Source organism: Mesoplodon densirostris, chromosome 16 (genome assembly GCF_025265405.1).
Source record: "Mesoplodon densirostris isolate mMesDen1 chromosome 16, mMesDen1 primary haplotype, whole genome shotgun sequence".
NCBI lineage: Eukaryota > Metazoa > Chordata > Mammalia > Artiodactyla > Ziphiidae > Mesoplodon > Mesoplodon densirostris.
The window spans coordinates 44,534,154-44,549,391 of NC_082676.1; the positions used below are offsets into that span (position 1 = coordinate 44,534,154).

Here is a 15,238-nt window from a genome sequence, read left to right on the forward strand (position 1 = left end):
GGGAGGCACCAGGAGGGAAGGACTTGTTGTGACAAGCCTTAGGAGCCACCGTTGGCTCTTGAGCAGTTCCTGAGTCTGGAATCTCAGATTCTCAGAGGTGGTAGGGACCTCCCGGGTCCCCAGACCCAGCTCTTGTCCCGCATTTGAGGACCACATTCCTGAATAGCAGCTCCCAATATTCCCTGTGGGCATGCACATCTCCGGGGAAGATGTGCCCCATCCGTTCCTGGTGGCAGTGTCTGGCAGCCTTTCTGCCTGTGGTTAGACAGCTGTCCTGGTGACAAGGTGCCTGGGGTGGTGAGGTGAGTGGCCTCCTCCAGCTTCACCTTCCCAGTCCTTGCATCCTGCCCTGAGAGCGTCCCCATCCACACAGCAGGGGATTGGAGTGTCTAGTCGTGGCCCCAAGTCCTCCCAGATTACTCAGGACATTACCCAGTTTTCCAGACTCCTGGCTCTCCTGCCCACCAGGCTGAGGGCTGTGCCCTCTGATGAGGAAGACTGAGGCAGACGTGGCTAGAGTTGGTCAGCTCCAAATTCTTGCATCATCTCATTTAACCCTCCCGTCCCTTGGAAACCAAGGCTCATCCTCTTTCCAAAGAAGAGGAAATTAAATCTCCAAGAGGCAAAGTGAGTTGCCCAAGATCATACTGGCAGTGAGGATGGAGTAGGGTTTGGATCAGGATCTACCTCCAGGACCTCACTGTTCTCAAAGCAACCTGGGCCTCGGGGCACAAGGCCCTGTATGAAGGGACCACGTGGGAGGCTCGTGAGCTGTGACCAAGAAGAACATGGAGGTGGGTTGTCCATGAAAGGCAGGGGGTCAATCCAATCCTCATCCTTCCAGGAATTCCCCTGCCAGGAGGGTCTCCTTCATGGCCACTGTGCCAGCTGACTATAGGCAACAGGACAGCACACTATCATCTATAGTCAGAGCGCCCTTTGCCTCCCTAGAAGCAGGACAGGAAACTTTCTGGAAAATGGCTTGGCCCATCCGGAGTGCCCTGCCCTTCCCTATTCCTCTCTCCAGCTTGTGGAGCAAGATGGGGAGAGAATGGCGGGGCTGAGAGGCTTACCCTATGGTCCCAGAAACACACACACACACACACACACACACACACACACACACACACACACACGCAACCAACCTGAGCCCTGATGGTTCTGAAGTCAGCATGCCTGGGTCTGAATCCATCTCTGTCACTAGTAAGCTGTGTACAGTGACTTACTCTATCCTCAAATAATAATAATATTGGTTTCATGAGTTGTTTTGAAGGTTCATGGAGTTACTACATGTAAACCCTTGGAACAGTGCCCAGCACATAGTGAATAATCAAAGGAACTACGTCAGCAGACATCATCCTCCTATTTATTACTCTGAACCTGGTAGACACAGATCAAGGGGTATAGAATCAATAGCTACAGTTAAGTGGGTGCTGGAGCATCAACAGTTTTCACTGTTGATGCTCCACCTTTCAGCCTCACGGTTGGGGAATACAAGAGGAGTGACAAGGACTGTGACAAACTGGAAAGCCAGTGCCCCTCTAAAGAAGGAAGCTACCGCCCAGCCAGTTGTTGCCATGTGAAAATTTGGGTGATGTTGCCACATCTTTGGATTTTCCAAAATTTGAATTTTTATATGAAATGTACCAATTTTTAAATGTGGCAATTAATTCAGTTTTTAAAAAACCCCAAAACCTTGTAGGCCAAATTCAACCCTTCTGTGAGCCTCCAGGGTACAGCTTTCCTGTCGACTTACTGCCCCAGGGCCAGGTCAGGCTTTTGCAGCCCTGGGAGGGCAGAAGAGAGCCTTGAGGGCCGGATCTGCCCACAAGCCTCTCTGATCCCAAGTCGGCCTCCTTCTCACCTGTCCCTCAGAGCAAAGGGGAGAGTGGGGATATCTGGGAACGAATGTGATTGTGCAGTGGAGGCTCTGCCCAACTCTGCCCCATCTGTCCAGGATTAATCCAGAAACAGATGGAAGAGGCAGAAGGATGACTTCATTCTACGCACTGAGCACCTACTACCAGCCAGTTACTGTTCTAGGTGCAGTGGAGACAGCAGTGATTACAAGAGGCCAGGCCCCTGCCCTGATGGAGCTGATCTTAACCCCGTGTGTGTGCGGGAGGGGAAGGCAGTGTCAGAGGTGATACGTGCTTCAGTGCTTCGTGCTTCGAGAAACAGAGCAGGGGAAGGGGGGCCAGGAGGAGCAAAGGCCCTGAGGCGAGACTGAGGTGTCAAAGGTGACAGAAGCCAAGGATAAGATGGAGATATGCCTGCTAGGGAAGGTGGAAGGAGACAGCTCTGATAAGGAGCAGAGGCAGGGCCAGCAGGGCCTCTTCTGCTGGTCACACTCTCTAAACCGCAGATGTAGGCCCAGAGGAGTTGCGTCCCCTTAGCAATTTCTGACAGTTTGTTCCTTCCCTCACTCCCTCACATCTCTGGACAGATAGCCCTTTTCACATTCTCTTTGTGAATGTGATTTGTAATTCCTTTGTGTTTATCACACACACACGAACACAATCAAACCTCTTGAGTTCTTGAGGGTAGAGAGCCCAATTTTTGTTCAGCTCCGAGGTCTCCCTGCCGTTACGTTCCCCACAGTGCCCAGAAATGATAGGCTTCCATATACCAATGTGTTAAACTGAAATAATGGCATGGTCTTAAGCACATTCCCTCACTTCTCACACCTTAGTTTCCTCTCCTGTAAAATGGGGATAATCATCGATCGTGATGAGGAGGAAAAGAAAAAAAGGCTATAAAAATTGGGGGCCTAGATAACCTGGACTTGAGGCCACCAGGGTTTTTCTCTTGCTCTGAGTTGGGTGCCCCTGGAGCTACTGGGAAACGTTCTTGCCCTCCTCCCTCCTGCCACCACGGGGCCTCAGTTTCCTCCTCTGAGGGGAACTAACTGGGGAAGAGGGGCCAGCACACACTTCCCAGTGAGGCTGGGACTAGGGACACAGGCTGCCACAAATCTCTCCTGACTGCGCTGGTCCCCTCAGCCCAAATGCTTGTTGCTGTGACTTCTTATTTCACCTAAGCCATTTTTGGTCTGTAGGATGTTCCGTCTCCAGGTCTGTCCTGCCAGCCCTGGCTCCCACCCCACAATGCAGGCATCCAGGTCCCATGCCTGGGTCTGAGTCCCAACAAAGGCAGGCCCCGGAGACCAGCAGCCAACAAATCTGAGATAGGGCTTTCTGGGAGCGGCAGGCAGAGCCCCTGTGAAATGGAGGGTGGCCAGAAATCCGGAGCCCCTCACTGGTATCTGGGTTCCCCAGAGAACTGGCTTCCACTGGAGACGGAGAGAGGGGCGTCGTCTCAGCCACCTCCCTGTTTCCCGTCCTCTTTTTCTCCCAGGCTGTGGAAGGCAAAGGGTTAAATCCCATAGAGCTGATGCTCTGACTCCAGGCTAGAGGGGCCCGGGAAGCTGGGGTCACTTCCTGCTCCGTCCCAGTCACCCTGAACTGGTCCCCGGGTCCTCAGCCTGGGATCACCCCTTGAGAAGGACCCCAGAGTCCTCGGCATCTAGCCCGCCCCCTGAGGCAGGGCATTCAAGGGGTTAAGTCCCCTGGGGCTGGATTCTGCCTTCCGGCCTTTCCCAGACCCCAGAGCCGTGAGTTGGGGGCGCCTGGGTTCCCGGGGGGTTGGCCCGGAGGGCCCGGGACGGCCGCCGGGGAACAATGGGGCGCGAGAGGCAGTGGCCGGGCGCGGGACTGAGCCCCCTCCCCCGCCCCCGGGCCGCCCGGGTTAGGGGTGGGGGCCGGGAAGGGGCCGTGAGGGCCGAGGATTCTGGGAAGAGCGCGAGGGTCTGGCTGTGGGGGAGGGGAGGGCGTGAGCATTCTGGGAAGAGGGAATTCGGCCTGGAGGGCCGGGCCGGGGGCCGGGGCGCCGCGGGAGAGCCGGGAATCCTGGGTGCCCCGGGCGGGGGAGGGGAGGATTCCAGGCTCGGGGTTGGGAGCCGGAAGGAGGGTCGTGGGGACCGGCTGGAGCAGAAGTCCAGGGTCCGGGCTGGTGTGGGCGTCGGGGGGCCGGGGCCAGGGTGGCTGTATTCCCGCGGCTGCCTCCATGTCAGGGTCACCCTGGGCCGCTCTCCACACCTCTCTGTGAGGCAGCCTCCTCCTCTCCTTCCCTCCCTCCCTCCCTCCCTCCTCAGTGGGGCTGGCCTGAGGTCGAGGCCGCTGCAGGCCCAAGCACTTCTTGCCTCCCTCGTTCTCCCCACTTTCATACTCCATGTCGGCCTTGTCATTAACCCCTTCCCTTCTACCCTGGATCGCTGAGTTTGAATTTCTCGAGAGACGATTATGGTACATAAATTCTTACCTGTCCTCAGCAAACACAGCAGGCATCTTCAACATAGTCAGGCAGCCCCCAGCTTGGCAGAAGTCCCTGCTTCCACCTTCCCAAAGACACTTACAGATGGGGGTGGGGGATTCTCATAGCCTAAGGAGCTGCGGAGATGAAGAAATTCATTTACTTCCTAACATCTCTCCTACTGCTGTTTGGCAGGCTTCAGCTAGCTCCTGCTTCACTTTGGTCACCACCCTGCTGCCTTCTCACAAGTCCTTGCACCACCGCCCCCATACACACAGTGGTCATCCCACATGGCCACTCAAAGCCCAGGCCCTCCCCAGGGTCTCTCTTACGGGTCTAAACTTTGTGGGGAGTTCTCCTCCTAGCACTTAGCTCCTGTGGCCCTGTTCCCTCATCATGGAATCATATCACTGCCTCTGGAGTGACAGCTGCCTACGTTTTACTCTGAACTCCTGCTCCTCTGCTGCCATCCCTTTTAAAGGCATTGGACCAAACAGGTTTTCTAGGAGCAAGGGGCATCTCATTCATTCAAAATTTATTGAGCACCTATTACGTGTTAGGGATGGGATACAGCAGTAACGAAAGAGAAGATGGATTAGAGGAAGGGGTACCAGGATGGGAGTGGTAGTGGAAGGCTTCAGTGGGGAGTACTCTGTTTCTAGTTCACAGCTACAGATTGTCAGGATCCAACCCCTCCTTTTACAGCCAGGGAAACCTCTTGATCCGAGGAATTTCTCCATCCCGTTCCCATGGCCAGCAGGCTCTGTCTGAGCTTCTTTCCCCAGCTGCCCACGCTCATGAGTTTCACATGACTTTCAAGGTCATTTCCCTCTCTTAGAGGCTGCGACAAGCCAGACACAGAGCCTTGCATATCTGGTCTTAGTTCTGCCACTTCCCAGCCTGCGACTTTGGAGAAATCTCCCTGGGCATTGATTTCCTAATCTGGAAAATGGACAACCTGATTCCTGGGTCTCCTCAGAGGACTGTGGGGAGGATCGGGTGCGCCAATGAGGACAGCACAGCGGGCACTGTCAGCTAGCTGTCAGCTGCCAGGTGGTCTCCACACACTCATCCCGCCTCTCTTTTCCTTTCCAATTCCCTCTCAAGGTAGTTCCTGCAGAAGCCCCCGATGGCTTTAAACTGCCCCCTCTCCCTACCTCTGGCCCGAGCTTCGACCTTCTTTCTGTGCTTGGATAACGGGAAAGTGCCCCAGTCTTTTGGAGGGCCCTGTCCCCTCAGGGAAATCAGGGTGGTTACTTTCTTTTTTTAACTCTTTAAGTGTTCCAGGCAGTCTTGGTTGTCTATGGGGCTCATAAGGAAAGTTTATTGGTCCCAATTAGCAACCCCCTTAAGGAGGAAAATTAGAGTCTTTAATGAACTTCCTCTGATTAGCAAAATAACAGGTTTCCCAGCCTCTGGGCATCAGAGGGGTAGGGTGAGAGCCTGCTTCCCCTGTGGGTGTCAGATAATACCTCTCCAGCCCCCAGTGTGGGTTCAAAGGGTTATGACTGATGAGCTTTTAATTACACTCTTAAATTCACCTATTTGCTTCGTTGTGATCTTAAGATCTGGAGCAGGAATCTGGCCTGCGGGGGCGGGGGGGGGGGGGCGGGGGTGGTTGGGCGCGGTGAGAACTGATGCCCAGAAAAATGGGGAGGTAGGAGACTGCAGTTCAGATCAGGAGAAGTAGGGGCTGGGGGGTGGGCAGGTGGGGGAGTGGGGCTGGGGGAGTAAAGGAAGGCGGGAGGTCAGCTCCCATGGTGTGCTCTCTCCCCTCCCCTCCCCAGGGTCCCTGGAGCACTGGGCAGTCCTGAGTTCTGGGATGGAGCCCGAGGCAGCGCTGTGGGGCCCTCATCTGCAGGGTCCTGAGCTGAGCCCCGACGATGCTCATCGAGGTGAGGGACACAAGAAGGGACTGCGGTCCTGACAAGACAGTAGCCCCAGTTCAGGGAGGGGCTCAGACTCTGGGGGAAACCCAGGGGAGGGAAGTGATGCTCGGCCGTGTTCTGAAAGGAAATGGGGGCTGGAGACTCCCTTTCTCTCTGTAGGTGCCGGCAGTGGGAACGAAGAGGAGAGCCCTCAGCAGGAAAGTTCTGGGGAGGAGGTCATCTTGGGAGATCCAACTCAGAGTCCAGAATTCAAGGACCCACACGAGATGCCCCTGGAGACACCCTCCCAGGATCCCTCAGTCCCCCAGGACCCCCCAGCCCCGCTGGGTCACTCCAACCCCTCAGACCACCAGACCCCTCTGGACCCCCCAACCCCCGAGGTAGTCCCGACCCCGTCTGACTGGACCAAGGCCTGTGAGGCCAGTTGGCAGTGGGGGACTCTGACCACCTGGAACAGCCCCCCGGTGGTCCCGGCCAACGAGCCCAGCCTGCGGGAGCTGGTGCAAGGCCGCCCTTCCGGGGCCGAGAAGCCCTACATCTGCAACGAGTGCGGCAAGAGCTTCAGCCAGTGGTCCAAGCTGCTGCGGCACCAGCGCATCCACACAGGCGAGCGGCCCAACACCTGCTCTGAGTGCGGCAAGAGCTTCACGCAGAGCTCACACCTGGTGCAGCACCAGCGCACGCACACGGGCGAGAAGCCCTACAAGTGCCCCGACTGCGGCAAGTGCTTCAGCTGGAGCTCCAACCTGGTGCAGCACCAGCGCACGCACACGGGCGAGAAGCCCTACAAGTGCACCGAATGCGAGAAGGCCTTCACCCAGAGCACCAACCTCATCAAGCACCAGCGCTCTCACACGGGCGAGAAGCCGTACAAGTGCGGCGAGTGCCGGCGGGCTTTCTACCGCAGCTCGGACCTCATCCAGCACCAGGCCACCCACACGGGCGAGAAGCCCTACAAGTGCCCCGAGTGCGGCAAGCGCTTTGGCCAGAACCACAACCTCCTCAAGCACCAGAAGATCCACGCCGGCGAGAAGCCATACCGCTGCACCGAGTGCGGCAAGAGCTTCATCCAGAGCTCGGAGCTGACCCAGCACCAGCGCACGCACACCGGAGAGAAGCCCTACGAGTGCCTGGAGTGCGGCAAGAGCTTCGGCCACAGCTCCACCCTCATCAAGCACCAGCGGACTCACCTGCGCGAGGACCCGTTCAAGTGCCCGGTGTGCGGCAAGACCTTCACGCTGAGCGCCACGCTGCTGCGGCACCAGCGCACGCACACGGGCGAGCGGCCCTACAAGTGCCCCGAGTGCGGCAAGAGCTTCAGCGTCAGCTCCAACCTCATCAATCACCAGCGCATCCACCGCGGCGAGCGGCCCTACATCTGTGCCGACTGCGGCAAGAGCTTCATCATGAGCTCCACCCTCATCCGCCACCAGCGCATCCACACCGGCGAGAAGCCCTACAAGTGCTCCGATTGCGGCAAGAGCTTCATCCGCAGCTCCCACCTCATCCAGCACCGGCGCACGCACACGGGCGAGAAGCCCTACAAGTGCCCCGAGTGCGGCAAGAGCTTCAGCCAGAGCTCGAACCTCATTACGCACGTGCGCACCCACATGGATGAGAACCTCTTCGTGTGCTCCGACTGCGGGAAGGCCTTCTTGGAGGCGCACGAGCTGGAGCAGCATCGAGTGATCCATGAAAGGGGCAAGACCCCCGCCCGAAGAGCTCAGGGCGACAGCCTCCTGGGGCTCGGGGACCCTGCCCTGCTGACCCCACCCCCTGGAGCCAAACCACACAAGTGTCTCGTCTGCGGAAAGGGGTTCAATGACGAGGGCATTTTCATGCAGCATCAGAGGATCCATATTGGAGAAAACCCCTACAAAAATTCAGATGGCCTCCCTGCACACCCCGCCCCCAAGCCGCCTCAGTTTCGACCCCCCAGGCTCCCTTTTGGAGGAAATTCCTATCCAGGTGCGGCGGAGGGCAGAGCTGACCCCCCAGGACAGCCCTTTAAAATGCCTGATGGGCAGGAGAGCTTCAGCCAAAGGCTGGGTCTGCTGTCCTCCAAGTCCTACATCTGTTCCCACTGTGGAGAAAGCTTTTTGGATCGCGCTGTGCTCCTCCAACATCAGCTCACCCACGGCAACGAAAAGCCCTTTCTCTTTCCTGATTATAGGATTGGCCTAGGGGAAGGGGCAGGGCCCAGTCCCTTCCTAAGTGGAAAGCCCTTTAAATGCCCCGAATGCAAAAAAAGCTTTGGCCTCAGCTCTGAGCTGCTGCTGCACCAGAAAGTCCACGCTGGCGGGAAACCCCAGAAGAGTCCGGAGCTGGGGAAGAGCTCTTCGGTCCTCCTGGAGCACCTCAGGAGCCCGCTGGGGGCCAGACCCTACAGCTGCTCAGATTGTGGGGCCTCCTTCCTCGATCGCCTAGCCCTCATCCGGCACCAGGAGACCCATACCCAAGAAAAGTCCCCCAAACCTGAGGACCCCCTCCCAGAGCCAGCCACCCTGTCCACAAGCCAGGAAAGTGAGGAGGAAGCCCCCATCCCCACAGAGAGCAGCAGCCACGGGGAAGGGGGAAGCCCCAAAACCCTTTTGGAAGAAAAGCCCTATTTGTGCCCCGAGTGTGGAGACGGCTTCACAGAAGTCGCAGCCCTCCTCCTCCATAGGAGCTGCCACCCAGGGGTCACCCTGTGAAATGGGTCTGGAGACCAGGGGCTTCTCTCTCCTGAGAGGAACACTGGATCTCCCCAAAAATTATGTGGGGAAAGGAGGAAAACTCTTATCAGATTGTAGAGAGGCAGAGGATAAAGAATGGTGGGTAAAAATAGTGCTTTTACATCAGTGATGAGAAACCCTTTAAAATTGTTGGTGGGAACCACTTACAAGGCAGTAGAGAAAAACTGTTGGGTTAGAAACCCTATAAATACGTAGGAAAAAAAAAGCCCTTTAAGTCTGTAGCAGAAAAACCCTATAAACCATAGTGGATAAAAGCCCTATTAATTGTAGGAAGAGGTCCCAATATGTCTCTAGACAACCCTATAAAACTGTATTGAAATCCTTGTGAAACTATAGGGTCAGGGAAGTGCAGGGAATATGACAATGGCGTTGACTTGGGAGGAGTGACCCTTAGAAGGTGTAGAAGAACCTCCCATGAACTTGCTCCACAGCATTCTCTCCCCTTGGAGTATGGGAGGGAACCTCTCTCCCAGAGCCGCGGACAATTACACTGAGGAAACTGCTCGTCTGGGAAGGAGCACGGGAATGGGGTGGAACCAGAAAAGGAAGAAAACAGGAGAAAAATAAGTGATGAGGAGCCCTCAGATCCACAGAGGAGAAATGACCCAGGAACTAGGAAAAGAAGGTGTAGCTCAGGACACTGGGGGTTCCTTGGGGTACGAGGGCAGTCTTAGATGATTGTGGTGTGTGAAAGGAAGAGGCCCGTGGAATTCCTGATCAGAAAGAACCCAAAAATGGGGAAGGAAAAAAATATCCAGCCTTTTTAAAGGCTGAAGTTTGGGGTGCATAAAAGCTTTAAGTATAAGGAGACCACAAAAATTAGGAAGAGTAGGGGGTTTGTTAGAGTGCTTTGAGGAAAGCAGACCAAGGTGGAGAAACTGTTCCGATGGAACCCAACAAACTCCAGGCTGCCCAGTCTTCCCTGTCTCCAGGAGCTTGTTAAACTGCAAGTACAAGCAGATCCCAGCTCAGGCCATCAGGGTTCCCCCCACCCCCAAAGCAGGCAGGACTCCCCTCTCCCCAGCCCAGCTGGGGACGTCTACTCTCAGAGGCCTCCAGGGATGGAGGGTCCCTCCTGCCACGTTCTCAGGTCTCACTGTCAGGAGGCTTCTCCTGAAATCTAACTGCCACCAGTCCTGCTGCAGTGGCAGCCCATTTCCTCAAATTCTGTCCTCAGTCGGAGAGGGAGAACCGCTGCTAGTCGACCTCCAAAGAATAAAGCCCTTCAGAGACTCAAGGCCTGTGTGTGGTTAAATCCTCCCCAGACTTCTCCAAGTCAAGAGAGCTATGTGTGGGCTCTCTGTGGCAACGAGGGACAGCAAGTTGACAGAATAGAGAGCTTTGATTAGCCAGCAACCTGATTTTAAACCTCACTCTTTCATCTGAGCTGTTAGCAAGGCTGCTGGCAGGACAAGCCAGCCTGCACACTGTGATGGGTGTCCAAACACCCCACAGACTGGACCGTGGGTCCCTGAAGAGTATATGGAGACCTGACCACCTGACCACCTCACCCTGGTACCTGGAGCCCTCTGAGGTTGTTAACAACCCAGCCCGACTGGGGGTTTGCAAAGGGACAGATTCCACCCACTTGGCTCCTCTCCTCCTTAGCCAGAAACCTTCAGAGGGAGACGGAAGGATGAAAAACACACTCCCTGGCCAGGCTTGTCTCCAGCCCTCACACACCACACACAGTGACATACTTTCATTAACCCAGCCAAACCCGCTCACATGACTGGGAGTGTGTGTCAGGGGAAACAGACTGTTTTCTTCTAAAATGGTTGGAGAGAGAAAACTCTTGAAACATCCGTAACAAGAACCCCATCCCCTAACTCTAGAGACCCTTAAAGAAGGAGAGGACTCCGTCCAGTGCTGGGTTCAAAGGAAGTGCCCACTGACCCCACGCTGGCCCCAGTAACGCACTGTGGTCCTGAAGTAAGAGGACTGAGATGCCAGGTGAGGAGTCACATCCCTGGAGAGGGTGACCCAGCTTCCTACAAACCTGTGGAAGAGACCTCTGATTCCACTACCTAAAAGTTCAAAAGGTGAAAGTCCTTCACCCTTCGTCTATCCTGTTCCCAAAGGGATGACCCTCAAATTCAAAGATTGAAGTCTAGAACACTGTAGGAGGAAGAAGCAAGGCCTGCTGGGGAGAAGGAAAAGGCAGGCCTTGGATGACTACGGGGAGACCCTTGTTAACATCTGCATAAAGCCCCGCCCCACCCAAGTGCCAGGTCAGAGAGCACCACCAAGAGGGGAGAAGAAGGCTGCCTGCCTCTACTGACAGCATGGACCAAGGGGGTGTCCCTCTGAGACTGAGGAAGAGGAGACGATTCTCCAAGCAGGTTTTTTTCCCTGTAAGATGGCAGCAGAAAGAAACTTCAGTTGTAGAGACAAACCCCTTGTAAAGCTAGAAGCAGATCCTCTCAGAAACAGGTCTGAGGAATCTGTCTCCAGAAGGGTCCTGGAGAGCCCTTGGGGCTCCAGGGTCAGTCCAGGGGAAGATGGTCAGTGTGGTCAAAGGCTGACTGAAGGCCAATTGAGGACTAGGGTGTAGCATACGTAGTAGGATGCTCGCATGTTGTAGGGTGAGGGCCAGAGGTCTTGGCTCCGGTACTGAATGGATGATGTGGACACGATTAGTTGGGGTCTGGGGTTTCATAGCAAGAAAGGGGGCGGAGTCAGAGACCTTTGGGGCGTGACCTGGTCTCTGTTGCCCACCTCCCCAAACTCTTTTAGCTGGGTACTTTCCTCCCAGAGCAAGCTACATCTTGGGAGGAACTAAACAGGGAACAGGCTGGGGGAGGTGGCAGTGTCCAGAGTCCCTCTGACCAGCTCAGGCCAAGGCCCAGGGGTCGTGGCACTTTCCCACCCGAACTGGGTCTGGAAGGCAGAGTGTAGCCAAACCCTCTCGTTCAACTCCACGCAAGCCTGACTCTTAAGAAGTGTCCTCGTGGAGGAGTGCGGCACAGGGTCACAGCGTCATTGGTGAAAGCAGAGGGGAGAATAGAAACTGATCTGAGCTTAGGCTGAAACTTGAAACTGCTACGGATATGGAGGTCAGAAGGGAGCATGGGCATGAATCCTGAATGGTGGGGCAACTCGAAACCATCACAACCAAGAGGTGGGTTCCACGGCACCCGCCCCTCAGGTGAGCAGCCCCGACTCCTTTGCCCCCGTGAGGGAAGCCCCACTCACCTGACTTGTCCCCCTGGAGTGAAGAGAGGCCCCACTTTTGAGTGTTGTGTGTCAATAACAGTGTTGTGTCACTGGTGGTCATGTTGATTAGTTGAAGAGAATAAAGGGAGTAAGATTTCCCAGGTGTTTTCTGTCTTCTCTTTCAAGCCTAGAGCAAGCTGAGAGAGCCCGTCCTCTCCCAGGGCAGCTTCCGTGTGTAACCTCAAAAGCTCAGCCCAGCCCCAGGCCGCCCTTGCAGCCCTCTTCCCAGAGGCCTAAAATCCCCATCCAGAGCTTGCTGGTGGGAGCCTGAGGGTTTACAGAGTTTTAAAATCTGCCCCCTTGGGAGACGGGCAGAAATGTGTGGAGAAGGTGGCAGAGCCAAGCAGCACGACATGCCGACTTCTGAGTGGCAGCCTGGTGACTCTGGCACCGGCTGGCTCGGGTCCAGCCGTGCTGCCCCAGGGAGGCCTCTTGGGCCCCAATACCTGCACCCTCCCCAGATGGCCACAAGGCAAAGTACCTAAGATTCTAGTTCCAGAAGCCGGCAGCCACCTCCCCTGGTTCGCCTGGGTCCTGGACCTGGCCCAGCCCTTCCTCTGGACCAGAGCCTCCTAGACCCCGAGCAGAGGTGGGTGGTGACCTGGCTTGTCATCTCACTCTCAGGATGTAGCCCGTGAGCCCCCAACGTGTGGAGAGGCTGAGGCTAACAGGAGGCAGCCATTTGCCTAAGATGCAAGGTGCTGAGGGAAACCAAAATGGCCAGGAGCAAGCTCTGCACCCAACCAAGCCTCTCCTCCCCCACCGCTGGGCCTGCCTGGGCCTGGCCTGGGCTCCACACTGTCTGGGCCAGGCAGGGGTTGCTCTGCTGAATCCGCCTTGCAGGCTTGCCTCAGTGCTATCTCCTGAACCTAGACCTGGCCATGGCCCCTGAGCAGCTGCTGGAGGTCAATACTTGCTCTAACCCGTTGCCTGCCTCTGCCCCAGTCTGCCGGGGGCCCCTGCCCCAGCCAGGAAGCTGTCTCCCCACCTTCCCTGTGCTTCTCTGACCCAGACTCCCAAGGCAGACTCAATTGTCTCTCCTTCCCCTTTTCCATCTGGAAAGCAGCGGTGGTGGTGGGGGAGCGGTGGAGAAGGGGGAAAGAGGAGGGAATTGTGTTTCATGTAGAAGCGAGTAATGAAGGCTATTCTATATTCCCTGGGGACACTGAGGTACCTCAGCACAGGAAGATCCTCAGCAAAGTGAGGGGACTACAGGGGAAGAACAGACACTGGAGCACATTGGTTCATACTTAGCAGAAGGGGCTGTGTATCCAGACGTGGTACCTGCCACAGCAGAGGGTCAGGAAACTGGCAGAGGAAGTGACCTGAAGGTTGAGGGCTACATGAACAGGAAATAGTAAGTGTAGGGGCCAGTGGTGTGGTGGGGGATAGAGGGTGCATAACAGGTGTGGTGGGGGATAGAGGGTGCATAACAGTTAGGTGTAGGCTTAGAGCATAGTGGAGTGGAAATTGAGAAAAGGGAGAGAGCAGAGCCTGGAGTGTAGAGCATCCTGTTTGAGTAACTTTGGAATAAGGGCACCATTGGGGGAGAAGGGATTAAGGAGAGTGATGTGATCTTATCCCCCTCCCCCAGCCCTGGCCACAAATGATGGTGATTTACCAGGTCTGGGGCTCAGGAAAGACAACTGGGTTGGAGGAGATGGGCCTTAGCAGCCTAGCTGCTAGCTGGGTCCTGGATAAACACACCCAGGGAGAGCAATAGAGTAGAAAGGAGAGGGTCTAGCTTATAGGTAGAGGAGGAGGACCATGAGAAGATAATAAGTATGAGGAAAAGCAGTAAAGTGTAGCACCACAGGGCCCAAGGGAAGTTTTAAAGAGAGTGGGTAATGTCAAATGCTCCCCTGGACCCTGGGGCCAATCACAGACAGTAGCCTTAATTCTGGCTAAAACACGTAACTTTGCCACTGAGGCCAACATCTGCTTACCCCCACCCCCCCCCGAGACCAGTCAAGGTCAAGATTGGTTCAGGAGGAGCTTTGGCCTGCCCATCCCAAGGGCCCAGGGTATCACACAGCCACTGAGGTTACTGGGGGTTGTAAGGGATCAAACATCCTGAGTGGAAGGGGCTGACCAGCCCCTGAGGCAGATCCTCCCAGCACTGGGCAGGCTCATTGCAAACCAACGTTTATGGTGAGTTTACTCTGTTCTTCCGGCAGCATCAGTGCTTGCTCCTCCCACAAATTCTGGGATTTTTATCCCACTCCCTTGGTCTGGAGCTTGAGAAAGTGGTTTGGGCATACTTTATTAAGCATGAGGACTCGGAGATTTTAGCCCTACTGGATATGGAGACTAGCCCAGGAGAGATATTTGGGGAGGTGTCGCAGTCACTTGCATTTGTTAAGGAGCCCACGTGGAGGTGACTCCTGGGAAACAGGGTAGTGCTCACAGAAGATTCGCAGACCCCGGCCCGCTCTAGGGCGCAGCGCTCCTCTCAGAGCCAGACGGCATCTCTATGATACAATATGCTGCGTTTTTTCCCACCCTGGCCACCACTGCCGGGAGCCACGGACACTTCCTCGACGGCCCGATGCCATCCCCCGCCACGGCTCGAGCCTCGGCGAGCGCGCCCACTGCCGCCAGCCCTGCGCCGGAAGTCACTGTAGCCCGCGTCTCCGTCTCTGTTGCGACCTGGTCCAACCGCTGCGGCCCCGCCGAAACCTTGGGCACCAGGTGGAGCCCTAAGGCGGACAAGGCCGCGAGCCCCAGCGAAGGTGCGACCTCTGATAAAGCCGCAGCGTCGCGCAAGGGCGTGACTGCTGACAAGTCGGGGCCACTCCCGTGGCCATGACTCCAGTTCCAGCTCCAGCTCCGGCACCACGCCCGGTCAACACCGGCCCGTGCGCGACCCCCAGTGAAGGCTCTGGCCGCGGACCCGACAGCACAATGAACCCACAGGCGCCGCTGGACATACGGTTCCCGAGAACAAGGCCAGTGGCCAGTGCAGGTCACAATGAAATAAGTCACACGCTGAGGCGTCCTGTTTGTCCTTCCGAGGGGGAAGGGCGGGTGAAGCCATTGGGGAGAAACGGCCCACAGACTGGGTCCAGGCCCGCCTCTGGCCACCAC

The 15,238-nt window shown here is 56.2% G+C and overlaps 1 protein-coding gene across 2 annotated transcripts; it reads left to right on the forward strand.

The window, feature by feature from the left end:
- The first annotated feature begins 3,436 nt into the window (after positions 1 to 3,436).
- On the forward strand, positions 3,437 to 12,248 carry ZNF629 (zinc finger protein 629). Of its 2 annotated transcripts, XM_060078738.1 has the most exons (3): positions 3,437 to 3,613; positions 6,099 to 6,206; positions 6,360 to 12,248. In XM_060078738.1, exons 2-3 carry the CDS (start codon positions 6,134 to 6,136, stop codon positions 8,891 to 8,893), a joined length of 2,607 nt encoding a protein of 868 aa, XP_059934721.1. In that variant the 5' UTR covers positions 3,437 to 3,613; positions 6,099 to 6,133; the 3' UTR covers positions 8,894 to 12,248. The 2 variants fall into 2 exon arrangements, with proteins under 2 accessions (XP_059934721.1, XP_059934722.1); XM_060078739.1 differs by lacking the exon at positions 6,099 to 6,206.
- The last annotated feature ends 2,990 nt before the right edge of the window (positions 12,249 to 15,238 follow it).